Here is a 23,896-nt window from a genome sequence, read left to right as displayed (position 1 = left end):
CTGATTAACATATATATATATATATATATATATATATATATATATATATATATATATATATATATATAATTAAAATATGCCAGCTAGAAAGGCAGAGCCAGTTTTATTTGGCTCTGTACTACTGTGAAATCATTTGTTTCTGTCTACGTCGTGTGTGTGTGTGTGTGTGTGTGTGTGTGTTTTGAGGGTGTGGAAGGGTCTCGTTTGCCTGGACATCATTCTGTTGCCTTTAGTATTATTGCTTCCTATCCTAGCAGACACCAAAGAGTAGACAAGCTTTCCCTAGCATTCAAACTAGATTTTCTTTCTGTTCCTATCACCATTTTTAAGCCACATTTTTCAACACATGGTAAGAAACACTGTAAATAATTGAGGTGATCCATCAAGAGCCCCATTCTTGATAATGAAAAATTGCATAACTCAGAAGTCAATTAAAAACCACAAACTTCAGAACCCTTTGCTCAGCGAAGATTTATTATTATAGAAGGCATTTAATACAATAGATTTTGGGGGTCAAAAATTTTTTAAGTTCTAAAAATTCAGTTAAAGCTTGACAATAACCTTGAGTAATAGTTACACAATATCAAAGTATATTAGTTCTTTGAAATGAAAAGGGTTTATTTATTTTTTTCTTCCTTTAACATGAGATGTCTGAGATGTTCAGGATTTTATAACCACATTTGAAACAACATCCCACTGTGGAATGTATTTTTTTTTCCTTTGAAGGTTTTAAATGATTCTTATCTTTGGTTGTGCCTATACAATTAAAAGTAGACATATTAAATGAGAGAAGTCAGGATATTTCCCTCTGTTCAAATATCTGAATAATTATAACTTGCTAGATAAAAGAATCAAACTGTTTTTGTTATCTGGTTGCTTGGTTAGGACACAGCCAACATTTTTAATAGAATGTAATAACTTATACAAGTGCATATAATTTTTAAAAAATAAACAATGACTTCGTTTCTTTAGACAACCAATGCTGCAGAAGAGCCAAAAGTGAAAATGCCAGCTCTCTAAAATGTAGTATCTATTAACACTATTTTTCCATTCTCATGGCTTTTCCTACCCAAAATGTAAAATTAACTAAAGAGCAACATCTACCTTCAAAAACCAAAAGTATTTATCCATTTATTTTCAGGTTCGAAATCTTCCCAGCATTAAGTTTAAACGGAGCCTAGGTAGATTCAGCAGTCAGGCTGATAGATGTCTAACTCTAACCAGCTGCACACATGTGACTTGCTTCCCACTAAAATTAAACTGCCAAATAAAAAGGAGGAATTGTCCCCTTTTTTAATAACAAAGAATGCAATCGTTAGAATTCTTCAGATTTGGAATTCCAGCAGTGTTCTTGTTTTCCTCTTGATGTGTGACAAGAGTGAATAATATCAAAAATAAAAATAAACCTCATCTAAACAAGCTGTCTTTTGACTTTATAAGGCTCAACATCAAATACATCAAATTCTAAAAATACCTAAGACCAGTGAAATATCAAATTGAAGGGATAACATGCTGGGGATAGGACGGATTTTTAAAATCTTTCAATGTATTTGAACCTACTAGCATTAACTTTGTTCATTTTTGTTAAAACATGATCACTTCAACTGACTACTAGGGACCATATTTCATATTCATATACATATTTGACTTTGACCTCATAAAAAGTCCCTTGGGTCTATAATACTTTTATTCTTGTATAATCTAAAACAAATCCTTTCCTTTTAAAACTCAAACAGACCACGTTATACACACAGTTGACTATTTACAAAGCACCCAATTAAATCCTACTTAATTCTCACTCTAAAAATTCCACCTAACTGATGTGTAATGCACTGATCACATTAAATGCATAATGTGCACAAGCCCTGCTACTCCTATCTAACCTAGAAAATACTACCTTCCTTAGAGAGAAAAGAAAGTCTTATAAAAATAAGTATAAGGGTTTGAAGAAATGAGACGAGAAATCAGTACAAGACAGATAAATCTACTTTAATATTCACATGTAAAAGTTACACACCACAAGAGATTGGACAGTTGTTTACCAGTAACTAACATAGCTATAGTGAAAATCATTTTTATAAAAAAATAATCTAGATGTGGTCATCAGAATTTTTGGTCTACTTAAGTTACTGTTTGAAGATCGACTTTTATCCCTGCTTGAAGGATTTGCCATTATTCCTTTTTATTTTTTTCTCTCATTGTTGCCTATTAATATTCTTTGGAGGAAGGAAAGCAGAAAGCGTTCATTTCCAAGAGGTTGTCCTTTGGTAACAAGCAGAGAACATTTTTCATTTCTATGATTTAAAGAACCTGTACAAACATGAAACTTTAATGACATTAAGCTTTAGTGTAAAATGAAGAATGGTAAGCATTTTTTTTTCACTTTGACAAAACAGTAGATTTCATGAACTCCTTAAGGATCCAAGCATTTCCCCATCCCATATGCAAAATTACTCAGAATCCATTTTCACCTCAATTTAAAAACAAACAATAAACACTTACTCTTTATATATTACACTATCAAACCCTGTACTTAAAAACTGATAAAGTGTATTTCCAACATATATACTTCAAATACAAAGATTTCAATCTAGGTTAAAGAAAAGACATTTGAATGGACTCAGGACAAGCTGATTTTGTGATTAAACATTTCATGCAGTCATGCAGGACCACCAGCTATAACTGTTACCTCTGATTCTACAGATACTGTGCAAAACAAAAACAAATTAAAAGCCAGGCCAAACAGAACAGACCTTCAAGATATCAAGAGCTCCGCAATTGAGCTGAAAAATAATTTTCCAAAAGAAATATTCCCATGGATTAAAAAAAAAAAACACACACATAATATTTACAAAAAATATTTAATTAAAAATATCTTATAATTACAGTAGTCTATTAAAGCATATACTTTCTCACACTTATAGAACATCTCTATATATACATGGTATGAAATGTCACTCAGTTAGCTATACAATATGTAACATTCTTGCAGGGAAAAGAAAGTTCCCTGCCCCGTTGTAATCATCTATTTTAAACAATAGATGTAAAAAAAAAAATATCTACAATGCTCTGGTATATTAGTAAAGCTTCAAAACAAAAATTGAGCTCCTTGGTCACAAGTAGGCTTCTAAAGTCGGATTTAGTCTTGACCTTCTATTTATCAGTCCTGTTACACTTAAGCTTAAAAGTTTAACTGCACCTCCAAAAAAACACAGAAATGTACACTTCACAGCGGTTATAAATGAAGACAAAAGGGAATACGGACGTAGAATGTTTATGAACGTGCAAAAAAAAAAAAAGACGAAAGTTTTATTTTTCTTTCCTCTCCCTCTCTCTTGGAATGACGGACGAAAACGTTTCTACGGTTTGCTGACGTTTTTTTCTCCTTTCCTCCGGTGCCTTTCTCTAACTTCTGCTCTTCCCCCTCCCTCTCTAGCCTCCTGGCTCGGGCTCCGGCGGCCGCACACCTGTGGAAGAGGAATGAATAGAGGGGGTGTGGGAACCTTCCCGCTGCAGACTAACTGGCGCCACCGACCAAACTCAAGACATGCTTGATCAACAACCCAAAACAAACCACCAGGTCGGACAACACCCGCGGCCCGCGGCCGGCCAGGCGCCGAGCAGGCAGCTACGGGCCCCCGGGAAGCCCCGAGAGGGGACCCACTCCCGGGCCCTGCCCGCGTCCCCCTTTGTGGGTGTCAGACTGCGCGGGGTGACATCGGGCAGTTTCTAAGTCTTCAGCGGGGAGGACGGCAGTTATAGCCCGCGGGTCCGTGGGAGCGGCACCGGGACGGTGGAGACAGGAGCTGATCCGTCCCCATTCGGAGTGAAGCCCCAGTTCCTAAAGCGCAGTACGGGTTTGCTTGCTAACTGGGTGGCAGGGAGGGGTGCTGTCCGGCTCCTTGGGAGTGTGCCCTGAGAAATGCTGGGGGGCAAAGAACACTGCGGTGCCTGGCCCCGGAAGCCCCGGAGGACGGGCGTCTCTGGTGACCTGCTACCGGAGAGGGGAAAGGCGCGCTCACCTGGACAGCGCGGCTCAACGACACAGAATGCTGTCGCCCTGCTTGTTGACCGCGCCGGCCTGGAACAGCAACGGAACAGCAAGGGAAAGGTTAGCAGGCGCAAACACCGCTCTCATCCCCGTGCTGGATTCGTTCTCCGAAACCAGGCTGGTGCGCCGACGTCCCCGCCCCAGCCTGCAGCCCTGGGGACCCCTCCATCCCCCCGGCACAGGCTGGACTTGACAGCCCAGGATACGCTCTGCCCCGTCCCACCCTGCGCGTTGACTAGGACCCGCGCTCGTCGCGCCCTGCCTGCCCCTGGCGGCACCCGGAGCCCCGAGAAGGGGGTTGGGGGGTGCTGCCATTCTCAGCCGCCCCGGCCCGGCCCCGAGGCAGAGGAGCGCCCGCGGCTGGCCACCCCGCCACCGCCCTCCTGGACCCCTGGGCGTCCGTTAGGGCCGGCGCCTGGCCTCTCACCGGGTCGGTGTTGAGCGCGGTGAGCGGGGTCCGCGGCGGCGCGGCCGGACAGGTACCCGCCGGGTGGTGCGGTGGCGCCGGCGAGGGCGGCTGCCTCAGCAGAGCGGGGTGCGTCTCCAGCGCCAGCTGCAGGTCCAGGATGTAGTCGATAACGTGCTGCAGGATCTCCACTTTGCTGACTTTCTTGTTGGGCGGGATGGTGGGCACCAGCCTCCGCAGGCGGCTGTAGCAGTCGTTCATATCGCACTGCAGGCAGAGTGCCGGCTCCTCGGCCGCCGCCTCGGCAGCCTTGCAGCGCGCCGCCGCCGCCACCGCGGCCGCCGAGCCGCCCAGGCTGTGGCCGTGCTCCGCCAGGCAGCGCAGCGCCAGCTCCCCGCCGCCGCAGCCCGACGGCGCCTTGCGGCCGGAGGGGCGCACCGGGCTCACCGCCTTCATCGCGCGCGCCCCGCGCCCTGCGCTGCCGAGCAGACCCGCTGGGGCGAGCGAGGGAGGCAGGCAGGCGCCCGGCCCCCGCCCGCGGCCGGCTCCGCTCCCCTCGCCTGCGCGCCCTGCGCGCTGGGTCCGCGCTCCCACGCCCGACAATTGACGGGAGGGTCGCTCCGGGTTTTGCTAGGGGATCTCTCTGCTCTCCGGGCGACACTCGGCCGGGACCAAAAGGCAAGAAAAATCAAAAGCACCGGAAGGAAAGCAGCCCACCGGGGTCCCCAGTCACTCCCTTCTGAGCTCCGACTACAGCCCCGCCGCCGCCGCGCTCCTCGCAGGAGGTTTCCCGGCTCCCACACTGACTCGCACCGCGCCTCTCCCCTGCTCTGGCCGGGCCCACGGCGCAGCTGTATTTATAGAGCCGCGCGCCCGGGGGGCGGGGGCGGGGGCGGGGCCAGAGCGCCGGCCGGGTCCCCGCGCGAACCGAGAGCGGAGCCGGCCTGGGTGCGCGGGCGGGCGCGCGGAGGGAGGCGGCGAGGGCGGAGGCTCCGGGCGGTGCTGGGGGGCGGGAAGCCCGGCAACCCGAACGGAGGGGTGGGCGGGGGTGGCTAGCCAATCAGACGGACGGTGCCACCTCAGGGAACGTCGCTCGGGCCAATGGGAAGGGCACTCCATTCCGTCAACGCCGTGGGTCGGGGCTCTGAGAAAGGAGAGCTGGGTGGAAGCGGAGCCAGGCTGGTGTGTACCCTAGGGAGGGGAAAGAGAGGGAGAAGTTCTTGCGAAGAACTGCGGGAATGTGCAGCTGGAATTCATTCTTCCCCGGCTTAGGCTGCTGAGGGAGCGCTGGGCCCTGCTCGAGGATATCCTGCCACCCGTAGTAGCGCGGCGCCTAGGGGACCCTCCGCCACCCATCACTCCATCCCTGGGATTCCAGTGCCTTAAGAAGGACGCTGTTCAAGAGGGCACGTCTCTTCTGTATTTTTTCCTCTCCCTTTCATTATTAGCCTTTTCACAATTGCCGAAACCATAATGATGGAATGGAATGTGTAACCTTTCCGTTTTCCTTTTTAAAAAGGTTAAAGCTGAGCAAAAAAGAGGAAAAGAATGATGAATGCAGATTTTTGGTGAAAGGACATGTAAATAAAAACGTCGTGGGGTTTTTCTTTTGCCCATCTAAACGCAAAAGTGGGCTCAAGAATTGCAATTGCCTTAAGCATTAAATTAGAGCATGTGAATATTAAAAATGCATGGGTACAGAGTATTTAAAATTCCACCATGACATATAATATTAATTCGTTTTATGTAAAATTCATACCTATAACTTAATGTAGGCCATTAATGCAGCGCTTCACACATGTCAGGGTATTCCCTTTAAATAAAATTCTGAGAATATCTGGGGTCTCCTCCTTTTGCAACAAAGCATTGGAATTCACACTTCCAGTCCCTGGAGTCCTGCTTGAGCCCCACCCTGCAGAAAAGTCTGCTAATTAAGGACATTTCTATGTTAGATTTCTAATGGAAAAGCTGTCCTTCAAGTTCAAAACAAAATTGCACAATGAACTTTGATAGGGCTGTGTGTGAACTTCTCAAGAAAAAAATTGAACCCTTCAAATGAGAAATGAGCATAAAAACTCTCAGTCAATGGGGACATGAATTTCGAGTGCCTTCACCCTGCAAACCTCCCACCTTTAAACAAACTAAGAGATAAATTAACTCAAGAATTTTCTTCGTTCGTGTACATGATATGGATTGGCACCTTCATTTGTATAGACAATCTTCCTGTCTACCCTCTGTAAGGAAACCCCCCTGCCCTTCCCAGAGCTGACATACCTGCAGCAGGCAGGTGTTTTGTATAGCCACGTGAGTACTTTATGACTATTGCACTATTTCCCCAGAGCACATTCCTTTTTCCTGATGAAATGAGGAGTAATTATTTAATGCTGTTTTCACAGGTAGATGCAGCAGCCCTCCTCTCTCCTAATCCTTATACATTGCTGTCTCTAATAGTTGGTTGAAAACATTTGGGACATTTTATTCATGTGCATACATAAAAGAGTCTCCATACACACTTATCAAGAAAAACAGAATTATAAAACCCAAGAGAAAGGCTTTTTTCTAAACACAGGCATAGTTTTATATATTCTTAAATTAATATAAATACACATCGAGAGAATATGGTCATTTTAGATAGAAAGTTGGTCGAGGGAGCACTAGTGGGTGTAAACTATCATCTTGGAGCCAGTCATGTTAGCACAGATGATGGTAATCAATGAATACATGAACAGACACTTTGTTCCATTGATGTTTCTCTTTCCTAGAGTTTAAAAGCTGCTCCAAAATTTAAAACCTAAGATTTTTCTCTGTTTGGAAAAATTTATGCTAATATGCCCAGGGCACGCTCACATTTCAAAACTTTACATATCCTGACTTGATTAAATAAAATTTAAGTTTTAAATATGTGACACAAAGGGACAATCATATTCATCTTTTTGGACTTTGCTGAATCTCAGAGAGCCATGCCCTGGGCGTGGCAAGTGCCAAATGCCACAGTTTCAGGTTTTGTTGGAGTTGCTCTCTGACTAGCTTCAAGTCAGAAAGGCTGAGTATGTGAGGGGTAAGTTCATGTATGGGGGCCACATGAACAAGAATACCCAATGTTATCCCCAAATCCTACCAGTGTAGTAGGCAGAAGCAGTTATTGTATTACTCTTTTTGAAGATTAGAAGGCACAGAGACATTAAAAATTAAAGAGCTACATAAAATTTACAACGGAAATAAAGAATAAGATCCTGTGCTTTTGGTCCCTGAAACCAGAGAGTACAAGGGGCTATACAATGTATACTTTTGACTCTTAGAAAGGTGGTGTCAAAGCTGAAGTCCCAAAAGACTCAGCACTGATAGTTCAGAACAGTTTACTCAGCAGTTACCAGCTTTTGGAAAAACCGTACAAGCTCCATTATTTCTATCTTGCAAAGAAGGAAATTTAGTTTCCCACGACTATTCCTTTTGCATCAAAATGCTTCTTCACTTGCTCTTGTAAGAAGAAAAAAATAAGCTGGGCTAGCCAAAAGCCCTTTGCCAGGAAAATGCTAGAGACTACCAGAATGTTCCTCAATGGGAAGCTGGGATGAAATATTCATAGAATTGCTAGGAAGCCCTGGTGCCCAGAGTCATGTGTACACCCCTCCTGCAGACAAAGAGGTCTGCAGCCCTTTCTTGGGATGCATTCTAGATGCTAATCAGACCTTTGCTGAACTGTAACACCCAGGCTCTCAGAATTCACAGTCGCCCTGTGTTTACATGAAGCAAGGGTATCTAAGCATATTGTGCTATTCAGTCCAAATGCCTTTTTAGGACTTGATATTTCTTTCTCCATGGTCAACAGTGAAACAGTGGGTGGGCTCAGACACAGATAAACATGAGCGCTCCCATGCCTTGGTCCCTCTTTAGATGTCAGTGGTCTCTGAAGGAGGCACAGGCTTTCCCTCCAGGCATAAGAAACCATTATGTACTCTGTGGCAGGAATGTCCCTTGCTCCAAAAGAGTAAATTGAGCAATGTGGCAATTCAAGCTCAAGGCTGCTTTATCTGGCACTAAGCATTACAAACTTACTTGTGCTACCCTTGGATGGCTGATACCAGTCCCGGAAGCACTGATAACCTCTTGGTTAGCCCTGTCTTACAAAAGGCTTATAAGAAGGGGATGTTATATACTGAACATAGCTGGGCAGATGTGGCCATCAAAAATGCTTATGTCAGGAGTTTAAAAGGTATTCTGTTAAATAAGACGTAGGTGATTTTTAAAATGCACTCCTAAAATGGATTAAGGACAGAAAAGGAGGAGAAAGATGTGTTATTTGTTTTTACCTCAGGAGATGAGAGTATGAGCTCTAAAGTCAGACATCCTGGGCTCCAATTTTGGCTCCTAGTTTTATATCATTAAACTGGACTTTTAAATTCCTGTGCATTTTCACATATGAAAAGATGATAAAAATTGTATCTACTTTATAAGGTGTTCTTATACATGTATAAGAACTTGTATAAATTTCTTAGAACAGTGTCGGCACATGATAAGTGTGCAAACAATGTTAATTATTATTTTTGGGGGGCAAATATTATCTCCCAATCTGTGGCTTGTCTTTTCATTCCCTTAATCTTTCGAGAGCAGAATTTTTTAACTTTGATAATGTTCAATTTGTCAGTTTGTTCTTTTATAGATTGTTTCTGGTATTTATCTAAGCAATCTTTGCATTACCCAAGGTCACAAAGTTTTTTCTCCTATGTTTTCCTCTAGAAGTTTTATAATTTGGGGGACAGGATTGGTTTCATGGACGTACACCTTATGCAGTCACACAGGATCCCATGCTTAGGAGGACCTATGCTTGGTTTAATGCTCTGCTGTTACCATCTTGCATTTCTGAGTAATGTTTGAACAAGGGTGCTTGCATGTTCATTTTGCACTGGGCCTGCAAATTATGTACCAGTGCTGGTTCTAGGTTTTATGTTTTGGTCTATGATCATCAACTTTGAGGTTAGTTTTGTATATGATTCAACATATGGTTGAGGTTAATATTTTTGAATATATGTTCCCAAATGTTCCAATACCTTTTGTAGAAAAGACTGTCCTTTTTCTATTGGATTGCCTTTGCACCTTGTTTGACTAGTGTTAACGTATATGTATGAGTCTATTTCCGGCCTCTGACTTCTATTCCATTGGTCTGTTTGTCTGTTTTTATGCCATGACCATACTGTCTTGGTTACTGTAGCTTTATAATAAATTTTGAAATCAGGTAGTGTTGATTGACTGCAGCTTTGTTCTTTTTCACAGTTGCTTTTGTTTATTCATTTCATATGAATGTTAAGAGTCAGTTTGTGAATTTCTTCAAAAAAGAAATTGTAGGTAAAGGGGGTCAAATATATGATGACAGAAGAAGACTAGACTTTGGCTGGTGAGCACATGATGCAATATACAGGTGATGTATTACAGAATTGTACACTTGAAACTTATATAATGTTATTAACCAATGTCACCCCAATGAATTCAATTTAAAAAAGAACTTGTATCCAAAATATATAAAGAACATATACAAAGAATATATGAAGAACTCTAAAAACTCAATAATAAGAAGACAAGCAACCCAATTAAAAAGTGGACAGAAGACTTGAACAGATAGTCCACTAAATAAGATATACAAATGACAAATGAGCGCAAATGAAAAGATTCTCATCCTCACTAGTCATTTGGGACATGCTTCAAAATTACAATGCGATATTACTAATACCTGCCAGAACTGCTCAAATTAAAAAAGACTGACCATACTAAATACCGGTGTATGGTGGGACAACCGGAACTCTCTACACTGCTGGTGGTAATGTAAATTGAGGAAAATCACTTTGGAAAACAGTTTGGCAGTTCCTCGAAAGTTAAACACACACATACCATATGACCCATTCATTCTACTGCTAGCTATCCAAGAGAAATAAAATCATATATCCAAGTACCAGAAAGCGGCATGAGGAAATGAAGGGGCGTGAGAATGATGGATACATTTATTATCTTGACTGTGGTAATGGTTTAATGGGCATATAATACTTCAACGCTTATCAAGTTGTGATACACACACACACACACACACACACACACACATATACTTGGGGTGCCAAAAAAATTTATTTTTGAGATTTTAAGAGATGTTATCTATGCTGAAGCAATAGTTCACTGTAATCAGAAGTGTCTGGACGCTGATGGTAACCACTTTGAGCACCTCTTGTAATTGCAGAAGTCAAATGTGACTTGTATTCATCTTTTGTTATCTACATATGTTGTGTATTACTATTTATACAGTTTTTTCCTTTCTTAAAATGTGTATACATTTTTTGGCACCCTTTGTGTATATGATATACACAATATGTGGTTTATTATATGCCAATTATGTCTCCATAAAGCTGTTAAAAAGTATTAATTGTTTTTTGAAATTTACATTTGTGTGTCAGAAGAGTTCCTTCCCTGAATCCACCGGTTTTTCCCTTAACTTCCATAAGTAGGTATTTTATTTTTTCTCTCTCTCTCTTAAACTCCATATAATATTGCTCTCAGTCAGGTATCATAACATTAACTGAATGCTGGTGAGACACTCTCATAGTAGGCATGAATCATAACTGCTTTAATATTTTCAGCCGGTTACCATTACCATATTTAATCACTTGCTGAAAATGGACTCTGGTAAAAATCACATCCACTCCTCCCCGTTTTATATTGCTCTGACATGGACGCAAGGCTCCCAGGAGGGCCCAACCTGAGAGTTTGAAATACTTTTTCCCTTGAGCAAAAGCTAAAGGTAAATTCTGGACTCTCATCTCTGTGCTTCACCCTATTGTAGTCCCTGCTGCCTCAATTACGTCACATTAGCAGCTGCCTTGGGGCAAACACACACTGGTAGAGAAGATAAGAAGCCTCATCATTCTCCATTCAGGATGACCTACCAGTGTTTCCTCTCCACCCTTTCCTTCTCAAGAAAATAAACAACCAGGATTAAATATATTCTACCGACACTTCCAGAACAGGGAGCAAAAATTCTTAATAGCTACCATATTTTTGCTTCTAAAATCCTGTGACTCAATCTCTATAGACTCAGATTCTCTATCTAGCAACAAAGATTCACAGAGATGGGATGTGGATTAATCGCTTTGAAAGCCCCAGGAAAAGGCAGTAAGTAAACAATAGGGGGCAGTATACTTGTGTATAAGAGACACTCAGTGTCCTCTGATGTCTATGCCTTTATTTAAGAGTTTATAATAGGAAAATGGTTAGTAAGATGCTAGAGAGACCACGTTCTTGCTTTAACTCATCCTTATTCCTGTCGTAGAGAAATCTAAAACAAGAATATTTATTATTTATTTATTTATTTATTTATTTATTTATTTATTTATTTATTTAATATTTGTCCCAGTAGATATTGACATGTATCTATCTGTTGCATTCTTTCTTTGAGCAGGAAATACCACAAATGAAGTCATTGCTAATAACTGTTCTACTCATAGCACAAACTGTTGCGAGATTTATACTGATAAAGGGGTTTTAGTTATATTTCTCTCTTTTAAAGTGAATACAAAATAATCCCCAAATACAGAAAAAGTATAATTAAGTGTATTTTAACTACTTAGAGGAAAGACACTTAAATTAACAGTAAATTATTTCACATCTTGGAACTGAATACTGTGTAAATGTATCACAGTGAATATGCCTTTGCTAAGGGAAAAAACTTTCCCATTTTGTTGATATCTAGGTCATGGTCCCTAAGAATGGATACAATGTTCAAGACACAGTTGCATTTTTTCCCCCTGAAGAACAATTTTTGAGACATTTTTATAGATATCACACACAGTTGTCATTGGTTGTTGGATGGCTCATGATGTCTGAGAACTATGGATCTACAGAGGAAAATGACTGTGGAAAGTAAATGAACAGCATGAAAACTCACTTGCAGGGGAAATAATAAATCAATACATTTTTCTACTACCAAAACATGTACAACAAAATATTTTAAAATTTCAAAAATGCAGAATTAAAGGACTCAGTTAACTTTGAACTTTATCACTGTTGGTAATTGTATATGAAAATCATCCAGTTGAAACAACACTATCCTTTGAGAGGGATTACAGGTAGAACTATTTTCCCTTAACTAGAAGTAAATGATATTTATGATCTTTAAAGACTACAGGCCATTATGAAATATGTTTTTCTTAAAATATAACTGACAAAATAATCTAAAATTTTAATAAAGCATTAGATAATACTTGGTCTGATGGAACCATATTTGCCATTTTAAAAACATCTTGTTCATTAGTTCAACATTAATGTATGATTCTCTTGGTTTATGTTATGTTGTACACATAACGTAAAACCCATATTATCAAGGAAAAAAAGACCATTACTGTGACAACATTGTAAAACAGCTTCATATATTGTCATTGAGATTTCTGGGCATAAGATTGGAGTTTTATGCTATTAAACTAACTTGTTGAAAATGCCTTAATATTGGTCATCAACTCATTGTTCTGTCTTTATCAGGAATCTACAACCTGTAATACAGAAAATATGTTTTGCCCTTTGACAGATTATTAAATGGGCAATATTTGGCACCTTCCAACATTGTCTATCAACAATCTCCCCAGAAGTGCCAACTCTCATCTCTAGAGAACACAGTTGGAAGAATGATAGTGCCTTCTTTTAACCAATTTCAAGGAAAAGCGTCGTTACACATGCCAGTAAGATATATGCATCAAACCTGTATATTAGGAATAATATTAAACTTAACTCTTCATCCACATTTCTAAGGCTCTCTCCTTCTCCATGTTTCAATTCAATACAAATTGATTCAAGTCAAACCTACACAAACATGTATTGTACATCTATTATATGGCAAGACTGGGTTCAAGAAAAATAAGTCCTCTTCCTTCATGGAACTTGTTGCTTAGAAATGGTTTAAACGGATCAAAAATTAATTAATGTAATACAATGTGTTCTGTGTAACAGTATAAGTGTGTATCGGGCACAGTAGGGACAAAACCAAAGCCTGAGTCAAAGGAAACTTAAAAGGGCAAGAGTTATTTGAGCTGGGTCTTGAAAGATGACTCCATCAGTGGAAGAAAGCTTTCCTGGTAGTGGGAATAGCATGTGTAGAAGCTTGGAGACCCTTGAAACTGCAAGGGTCTCCCTTGTTCTCTCTGCTTCATGCCACTCAACTTTCATTTCCTTACATTCAACTAGTATTTTCCTTCCTCTTCTCATGATCATCTTCCCATCTAAACCATTTTTCACTCTCCTTTCTTCCAATCCACGCCACCAACTCTTTCAAAAAACATTGTAGAACTTAGTGCAACATGGCTTCCTCATACAGAAAGTCATCTATCATTAATTCTCTGACTATAATTATGTAAAAGTAACTTTATTGATTTCATATTTTATAATAAAATTATATATAAATTCAAAAAATATCAGAAATTGCAGAAAAACAAAAGGTGAAAATAAAGGTCATGCACACACACCTAGGAATAACCACTGTTAACATTTTATTGTGCATATTTCCCCATGCATATAGACATTATTTCTTGAACAAAGATTTTAATATGCAATATGTACTTCTTGGAAATCTAATTTTTCACTTTATATGGCATGGACATATTTCTATATGTATAGTCACTTGTCTTTATCATAATTTTATGGTTGCATAGTATTATGTGGATGTGCCATGACTTATTTAACGAACTTTTTACTATAAATATTTTTGTTTCCAGTTTTTTAATGTCTATTTTCATCACATCTGCTGCACTTATTTCATCCCAATATTACATGGCAGTTTGCATTTGTTCACATGCTGCTGTGTAATTCTCTTTAAGTTATGTCAGAATTGTGTGTTTTAGATCTTCAACTAAGTCAAAAGCATTTTAGAGGCAAGACCAGTTCTTCCTGCTTTGTTGTCACTTTGTATAGGTCAGTCAGAGACTTATTCATATAGTAAGTGCTCAAATGGCTACTCAGGTGGGTTGGCAGAATCTGCTAGGATGACATGCTAATGAAGAGCTGTACAGAAGTGACCTGCAGATTTTGCACATATTCAGAGTGTCTGGTCTGCTGAAATGGGAAGAGGAAAAGTTGGAGCAGTAATAGTGGTGTGTCCACTGGGTCAGCTGATATCCCAGGAAGGTTCTAGTCCACTTAGCAAAAAGCTTTAGAAAAGCTGCTAAGACTTTACATAATGAATTTGCTAGAGATTCCTCAATTGATGGAAGTGGTGGGAAGGAGAGGTCATAACGGTATGTGTTCTGCATGTGTGAGAACAGGAACTGTTATGTGCATGATGAGTCGGCTCATGTCATTATTTCTGCTCCTGTTGGTTCTCTATGTACTCCGGGTTCACCTCTAGGCTGAACCTCCCATTTCTTTCTGTCAACTCTTTATTTTCTGGCTCAATCATCTCCTACAACCAGAATTACAATGGAGTTACAATGGAGTTACAAATAAATTTGACAATGAAGTTTATGTCCCCTCTGCACACCAACTTACATTATATTCACTCACAATGACCCAAACCTTTTCATTCCTCTAGGTCAAACTGGTTTTCTTTGGAAGTCTGTAGTGACCACCAATGGCAAAAATATAAATGAGGAAAAAGTAAATAGAAGAGAGAAACTTTATGTAATTTTTAAAAATTTTTTGCAGTGACATTGGTTAATAACATTATATAAGTTTCAGTTATGCAATTCTATAATATATCATCTGTATATTGTATTGTATGTTCATTACCTAACGTCTAGTCTCCCTCTGTCACCATAGAGTCATGTTTGACCCTCTTAACCCTCTTCAACTTTCCTCCACCCTCCTTCCCCACTGGTAGCCACCATACTGTTATCTGTGTCTATGAGTTTGTTTGTTTTGTTTGTTCGTTTGTTTTATATCCCACAGATGAGTGAAATCATATTGTTCTTGTCCTTAGAAAAGGCAATTTTTACCAAATTTCTTTGTGGAGACTCAAGTGCTCATTTGTTTTACTGAACAACCAAACACAGAACTATGTAAATTAAGTAGGTACTAGGAAGGGTCCCATTCAACAATGTGAATTTAGGAATGGTTATTATAATAATGTCACCAATATAACATTGATTTTGGCAAAATTTGTCTTAGAATATTGTCTTGGAATAGAAATGTCCTTAGTATGAAAATGATTCTTTATTTTCTCAATTGGAATATGATTAATGTCTTAATTTATTGTTGATGAGATAGCACTTTTATAATCCAAGTGTTCAGGAATCCTTTATTTAATGTCTGAAAGGATATGAAATAGCAATAGCATAGCACTCTTCCTTTCCTCTTTCTTTCTTCTGACTTAGGTAACCTAAAAAAAAAAATGTTATCTATCCTTTGAAGCTTAGAATTGTTTCAAAAAATGGGAAGAAGTTGTGACCATAGTTCAACCTCTGCTGTCCTTGTCAATTTTCAGACAATTGCAGAGTTTAGAAGTGAGTAAACAGGTGGAGCAAGTATAGTAGCCAGCTCCAAAGACGGTTTGTCAACTGTCCATCAATTTGCCAGTGGGATAGCACTGGCAGAGAAGGGAAATTGGCTGAAGGTCTTCCTATTAGTTCTCATTTCCTTGTCATGAATAAAAATCACAGTCTAGATATGGCTTCCTCCTCTTGGCTATTTAATTTTTATAGTTCTACCAGTGATTATAATACATGCTGAATAAAGGCTATTTTGTAGCTGGCAGAAGAATTTGGATTAGTGATTGGGAAATATCTGGGCACTAACAGAACAAACAGATATCTCTGAACAAACAAATATTTCAAACAAACAGAGATAGCAGAAGAGAAAATATGAGGGGTGGGTCAGGAATCCAGGTCTGACATTTAGGAATATAAGTACAAGGAAGCAAAACTATTACAGATGGAACTTTGAACCAATGAGCTATTTGAATGATAGTCTACTCATAATAACACTAGAATATGATGTAAATATTTACTAGATAAATATAAATTTTTTCCTGTATTTACATATTTAAAGCAGAACATAATGCCCTGGGTCGGAGGACTGGAAATTATCTAGGGCTCTTCTGAATGTAAATTTCTGATTCCATAGCATTCTTACATCACTGTGCATACTATGCACTCTTAATTTACAATCTCCAATTACATTTGCAATTATAGTTTTAATAAAATGATTCACTGATCTTCATTTCTAAATGCCTAATACCACTTTAGTATAGGCAGCAAAGAAATTAACAGGCACCTTGGTGATGAAGGTACTTGGCCTATGTCAATAATACTAATATTTCATCTTGCAAGAGATTCAGCAGTTATTTTAAAGCATCCCAATTGCTTTGGCATGCGTTGTACATTACCATATAGCACAAGAGTCTCATCTACAACTTAGAAGATATTTATATTCATGTAGTGGTTGTTTCTGCAATACAAAGTATGTCTCTATGTTATCAATTCTTATTTCCATAAGTCATCCAAGAAAACTAGTTTTATTATGCCATCGTCTTATTGCACAGATGAATTCTGCTTATCTTCCACATTTTTATTGACTTCTTTTTCTAGGAGGTAGAGTCCATATAGTTCTAAAAAGGATTTGCAACAACTCACGTCATATACAACAGTGCATTGTCAAAGTCAATCTTCTAATTAAAGCAAGGACATAAATAACCAGTTCCCCTATAACTGAGTTACTTGGAGTTCACAATTTAGGGAAATGCATGCATTCACTCGTTCACCTCTTTAAATACCTAAGATACTAAAACCCTGAGGAGGCTAGAACCCATTGTGTTATCATTCATTCATTATCTACCAATTTGTACCAGGTTCTTCTATTTCTTCTGGAGATTTAAACCTTTATAATAATAATACAGAGGGTGCCAAAAAAAAGTATACACATTTTACAAAAGGAAAAAAACTATTAAAATTATACTGATGGTAAACACTTTGAGCACCTGTTGTAATTGTAAAAGTCAAACGTGACTTGTGTTCATCTTTTGTTATTGGTACATATTGAGTATTACAATTTTAATACAGTTTTTTTCCTTTCTTAAAATGTGTATACATTTTTTTCACACCCTCTGTATATATTTTATTCTGATCAACAGGTCCTAGATAATTATTCTCTGTAAATATGGGTTACATTAAGGATGTAGTAAGCTAAATCTTTCTTTCACCATCTTAAAAACCACTGCCAAAAATAATAGCATTAATAAAATGGTAGGGTTTGAAAATAGACTAACACTGGTTCCCAAATATTGGTGTGCAAAATAATCTTCTGTGTACCAACTTAAAATACAGATATGTGGGAACCACCCCTAGTTATTCTTCTTTAGGTGATTAGAACACAGTAGTTCAAGAGCCACGTTTTGAAAAATACTGGCCTAATCAATAGTAAGTATAATAATAAATGTTAAGAGCAAGCACTGTACATATTTCATCAAGCCTGTAGGTAAGGGTAGATAATTCAAGAGAGAATTTTTTGAGAGTTATTTGTACAAAAGTTTCAGGAGTTGATACACTATAAATGGGAATGAATTGGGGTGGGAATAAAGTGGAGATAGATGTTGATGGTGTGACAGCATATAATAGCTACCATTTATTGAACTGTGACTATGCACTAGGCACTATGAAATGGCTTCACATTAGATATATCATTTAATTTTCACAGTCCTGAGGGGCATCATCTAAAAATGAAAAATTGAGTGAAATCAGCAGTTGCAATCAGTGTAAATGTAGATGAAGAACTTTAAAAGAGCTGAGGAAGTCAACCATAGGCAAAGATTAATAATCTATAACAATATCAGTATCTGTGTCTCTAAGCATACATATATAATAACTTTCAGAAGACTATCACTAATGATTTAAACATTAGGTTGTTGCAAAAGTAATTGCATTTTTCGCAATTCTTTTTAACCTTTTAAACTGCAATTACTTTTGCACCAATCTGATAGTAGCATGCATGCGCAAACTGTATTTTCAAGCTTAGAATCAAGCCAGAGAGTCAGGGGAAGAAATTGACCAAAAGAAAAAGAAAAAAAAAAAAAAGAAAAGTGCAGAAAAACTAAGATGGGCAGGGTAAACTGATTTTCTAAATATGGATTCTTAAGAGTGAAAGGAGGAGAGCTCATCCAGCCAAGTTTCACTTTGGAGAATTCCCCACACAGTGTAACCACCATGACAGCTTTGGTATTACTGTTTATCAGGCCAACATAGGGGAAGGTGGAGCCCTTTTTCTGACCATGAAAACTCTTCACAGAGTTTGGTGAGAACATGAGCTCACTCCCTAAACGATCTCAAAATTCAACCAAGTTATAAGCATGAAAAACATATTAACTCTAGTACTTTATTTTAAAACTGAAGTTACATACAATATATACTTTTATGAAGCTGAACTATGCAGCTTCCATATTTAATAAGTTATCTGGAGATAAAATCAAAGGGTACAAAATTTCAGTTATACAAGATGAATAAATTCTAGAGACCTGCAGACACAGCACAACATAGAGCCTCAGTTAACAACAGTGCATTGAATACTTTAAAAGTTGCTAAGAAGGTAGATGTGAAGTGTTCTTATCCCACATGACAATGATAATAATAATGTAAACAAATCAATAAATAAAAAGGACAGGAAGAAACTTTTGATCTGTGAGGTTCTGCTCAACTCCAATATTCCATGCTTCTAATTAATTTATTTATTAGTTCATTTGAGGTCTTGTTTTCAAAAAGAGTTAGGTTGCAAGCCATCATGATTTACCTCTCTAAGAATAACAGCAATGCCCTTATTAAGCTAGTTTTTAAGCAATGGTCAATAGAATACTGAGAGCCATAGGGGGCTGAACCTCTGGCTGGTGTGTTGACAGCATTCTACAGAACACAAGAACTGAGGCAGGCAGGAGGCTACTGCAATAAACCAGGCTTTTATCAGGCTGATTCAACAAAGGTGGTGAGAAGCAATTACATACATTTCGAAACTATGGCCTGTAGGATTTGTCCATGAAATGAACGTGGGTTGTTAGAGAAAAGAGGAGTCAAAAAATGCTGAATTTTTGGTCTTAAGATTTATTGATGTGTGAGGAGTGGGGTTGGGAGAAGCACAGTTTAGTTCTTCCCATATTCAGTTGAGATGCCTACTAAATATCCAAAGTGCAATATTGAGCTGAGCAGGTAATTAGATATGTAAGAATCTCGAGTTCAGGCAAGATGTTTACGCTGGAGATACAAATTTGGGAATAATACTCTCCACATTAATGGTTTGTAAAACCACAAAACTAGATAATGTCTTCTGGGGAGAGAGTGTGTAGCTAGAGAAGGGGGTCCAAGGATCAAGTTCTGTATCACTTCAATGTTCAAAGGTTGGGGGTTGAGGAAGAAGCAAAAAAAGAGTGTGAGAAGAGTGACCAGTGAAAAAGGAACTTGGGAAAAAATAGTTTCAAAGAGCAGGAAGTGCCTTAGTCAAGTCAAGTGCTCTGAATATGGTACACAATATGGAAGAAACCTCATGTACAAGGACAAAAATTATTAGAAATGGGAGCCACCCTATTTACCTCATAGTCTAGTTTATCTTTTGTACCCCAGGACCAAAAGCACAGGAAAGAAGCAAGACTTTTTGATTTGATGAATTCAGAATATAGATAGGAACATATCATTTTGGGTAAAAAAAAATTATTACCTGCTTCTAAATTCAGTCTGGTTGGGCACCATGTAGTAATTTCCTCCAAGAAGAAATTTTGTTTTTCTGTATATTCAGTGACTTGATGGAGTTGATGCAGTTATCCCAAAAGCTTACTTTCCACCTGGAAGAATGCATTCCAGAAGGCTTTTTTTCAAAAATCTCTAAGTGAAAAAAAATTTTCTCTCTTTTTCTTACTCATCATTTAAATGTATTCCTGGATTTCCTTGTAAATCCGATACATGAAATGAATGAATGAACTCTAACAGCATGTCTATTGATTTAGGGACACATTCTAGGCTCAGTTTTGCACAAAGCTTTGTGACATGCCCATCATTCTCTGAGCACTCGCATCAGCCAGCATACTTTGACACTAATATCTGTACTTTAGAATTCCTCTTATCTGCAATCCTCATTTCAGCTCTGACTACCCCAGATCAGGTGTTTCCAGGTTGGCTGTGAGGTCACCTGTATTTTTTCACTTCATCAACTGTGGGCAGGAAACAGTTCTGATAGCTACCCAGAAATTCTCGTTCTGAGTCTGGTCTCCTCATTTGCCCAGTGGCTTTGTAGGGATCCAGCAAAATTTTTCCCACTTAGGTCATTCCCACTAGTCCCTCCTCTATTTGATCCTCTTTGCCTGTGAATTTCAGAATCACATTTATAAGCATGATATTTTCTCATACTCTCAGAGAGAATGCTCTTTTTGGTGGCTTTGGGGAGAAGAGGACTCTTTACGGGCCTGTGGTCTTGTAGAAGAGTGAATCACTTAATAATTTTATTATTAAACTTAGATTCTCTACAGTAGAAATTGTGCAGCTACTTTTCCTAATTATCTGTTATTTCAAGTCAATGGACATTTAAAAATTTTAGTTCTCAGTTATGCAGATTGTATTTGTATAGGTGCAAACCATAGGAGTACCCAGTGAAACATGCTTCCTGCTATGTTAAGCTATGTATACTGTTTACTGACATTACCTAGAAACATCTGCTTATCTTAACATAATTTAGCATTTTATTCTGTTTCCACAATCACCTTAAATACCATGTAATGACAGTACATTGAATGCTTCCTTTCCCCCTTATTTATCACGTTATTAATTTATAGCAAAAACAATTGTTTTGTCTTTACTTCCTAAATTTTCCACAACAAACATGATTACTGGTACAAAAAATAAAAATAAAGAGAAATGCACCACCAAAAAATTTCTACTGCAAATGCTTTTATTTATTTATTTATTTATTTATTTATTTATTTATTTATGCTGTTCTTTGTTTAGTGTGAATTATTGAAGGAGCATAGATTATTTCCCAATAACTTTTCTAGTTTAATGAGGGATCCTGGGAATATCAGTTCTGGGTGAAGACAATAAGCATAAAAACCAAGAGTCATGTGAATTTTCCCTAGACTACAAATACAAATATAAAATGCAGTCAGTCTCAAAGGCTAAGTGTAGCACAGAAGGATGTTTATAAAGGAAGCCATCAGTACTCCGCCTAAGACATAACAGGTTGTAGTATTACATCATGGGTCCATCTTTGAGTGAATTTAATTTCTCTGTGGGTGATATAGATGCTCTAAATATAAGTCTTACCACATTCCAACTTTTTAAAAATAAACTTTTTATTTTGAATAATTGTAGGTGTACAGAAGAGCTGCAAAGATAGAACAGAGTTCCTGTGTACACTTTACTTTGTTTCTCCAGATGTTAACATCTTACATAAGTATGGTACATTTGTGATAATTAAAAACTCAACCTTATTATATTGCTATCATATTGGTAATATTACCTAAACTACAGACTTCATTTGGACTTCACCAGTTTTCCTACTAATGTTCTTTCTCTTCGTCAGGATCCAATGCAGGATACAAAATTGCATCTAGAACTACAATCTTTGAGAAAAATTAGGACCAGAGTTAGAGCTATAAAGCCCTGAGACCTAATGGATAGTGAGTGACATTCAGAATCAGGAAGAGCAAATAGAAATGACACAGATGTAAGACTTCAAAGTTGTAGCCATCATTAAGTTTTACTTCAAGCCATTAATATTTCTGATGCTACTGTCAGGTCATGTGCTATTTTCTTTATTATCAGAATTTAACAAGGGTTCTTTTATGTCAAAATATTGAAACCTGTTAACTGTGATATATTCCTAAACTTAAGTGAAGGATGGTATCTCAGAAGTATAGCAATATCATTTAATGAAAATGTGTATATAATATTCTCAGATATAGTTACATATGTACTACATAAGATATATGTATCTCTTCTTCTTCCAGTTTCTTATCCCTTGACCTACAGCCTCAGTAAGCATCACAACTTTTTAAAATTATTCATTCACTAAAAACATACTGAGAATCGCGTTGTGCTAAGTGCTGGGCTGAGCTATATGGATACAACCGTCTTTTGGATGAACCCAGACAAGATAACCAGGCTTTACTGTAAAGTGGACAGGTGCTAATGGAGCTATTCCTAGAGTGCTGTGAAAAGAAGCATAGAAGACATGCATAAGGCAGAGGAAACTCCTACAGAAGACGTGGAAGCATTAGATAGCACGTTCTTTTGAGTTTTCATGTCCTGCCTGGGAGACATGCAGGAACTGGAACTGGAGGTACAAGTATGGGTGGGGACTCAGAATGACAGAGGCTTTGGATGCTGTGGGGTCTGATTTACTCAGGAAGAGCATGGGACACTAATGATCAGAGTTTGCTTTTGAAAGATCAGGGTAGAAAATGGATTGCTGGAGGGAAGCATTGGAGGCAGGGAAATCAGAAACAGTTTTGGGGGTAGTACGGTTTATACAAGAAACCACAGAGACTTCCTTCCTCTTCTTTGCTTCACCAGCACTAAAGCCATCCTTTTAAGAGCAAGTTTAAATGCTACGTCCTCTGAGAAGCCTTTCTTTTCTACTTCTCAGACACACCTACTCACTCTCTCCCATAGCTCTTTGTTCATAATTGCATTATAATATTTATCAAGGAGGGTTGTAAGGACTGTTTTTCGTGTCTGTCTCCCTACTACAGTGATCTTCCCTAGGTCAGGGCCTCTGCTTATTCATTTTGGAATCTTCAGTATGTAAGACAGTGCCTGGCACAGGATGTCTGCTCAGATATTTAATGAGTGAGAGACAGAATGAATATTTTTCAATCATGGATAGAATGAATAAGGAAGTTGACCTTTCTTCCAAAACTGAACATTCATTATACCCAAATTAATTTTTGCAAAATTCCATGCACAATCATTTAATTGTTCCATTGAGGAAACAAGGAAATGAGACTCAATTAAAGAAGAAATTGTAAGTCTTTAAGCAATTGATATAAATTAGAATTGCTTGTTCACGATCAGATAATCAAAATTTATGAGTTAACAAGTAAAAAAGAGAAATGTTTATGGACGCCAACCTATTGCAGGACATAATTATAAAAATGACGTGTGTGATTGACCTCAACTATATTATTTGGACAGAAATTCCTGTAGTTCTGAGCATTATCAATCAGAGTAAGCAAAATCTCTGTTGCTGCTGGGTGCTAACAAATTTTCTGGGAAAAAGAACTCGGTTTAACTTTGTTGGATCTTTGTGGCCTAATTTATAAATAGTCACTTAAACCAGAGGTCACAAAAGCAGATATCTATAGGGGCCAGGCAAGAGCAGAAGTGACCAAAGTTGTCTGGTGTAATAAAGTAGAATGTTGGAAAGACTTGTGAACGAGAACTGTGTCTGACCCATCTCAAAGTGACAACCCTTATTCTGATTCAACAGATTGCTGACATGCAGGAATTTGGGAT

At 38.6% G+C, this 23,896-nt stretch overlaps 1 protein-coding gene across 1 annotated transcript; it reads right to left on the bottom strand.

Annotated features, from left to right (window-relative positions):
- Positions 1 to 453: 453 nt before the first annotated feature.
- On the bottom strand, positions 454 to 5,289 carry ID4 (inhibitor of DNA binding 4). The gene is made up of 3 exons (XM_081055507.1): positions 4,479 to 5,289; positions 4,023 to 4,081; positions 454 to 3,467 (listed from the first exon to the last, which is right to left on the bottom strand). Exons 1-2 carry the CDS (start codon positions 4,911 to 4,913, stop codon positions 4,037 to 4,039), a joined length of 480 nt encoding a protein of 159 aa, XP_080911633.1. The 5' UTR covers positions 4,914 to 5,289; the 3' UTR covers positions 454 to 3,467; positions 4,023 to 4,036.
- Between the last annotated feature and the right edge of the window lie 18,607 nt (positions 5,290 to 23,896).

The sequence above is a fragment of the Rhinolophus hipposideros genome, assembly GCF_964194185.1.
Source record: "Rhinolophus hipposideros genome assembly, chromosome: 8".
NCBI classification, from domain to species: Eukaryota; Metazoa; Chordata; class Mammalia; order Chiroptera; family Rhinolophidae; genus Rhinolophus; species Rhinolophus hipposideros.
The sequence above is the reverse complement of the archived record's forward strand: the minus strand, read 5'-3'. Positions and strand labels throughout refer to the sequence as shown.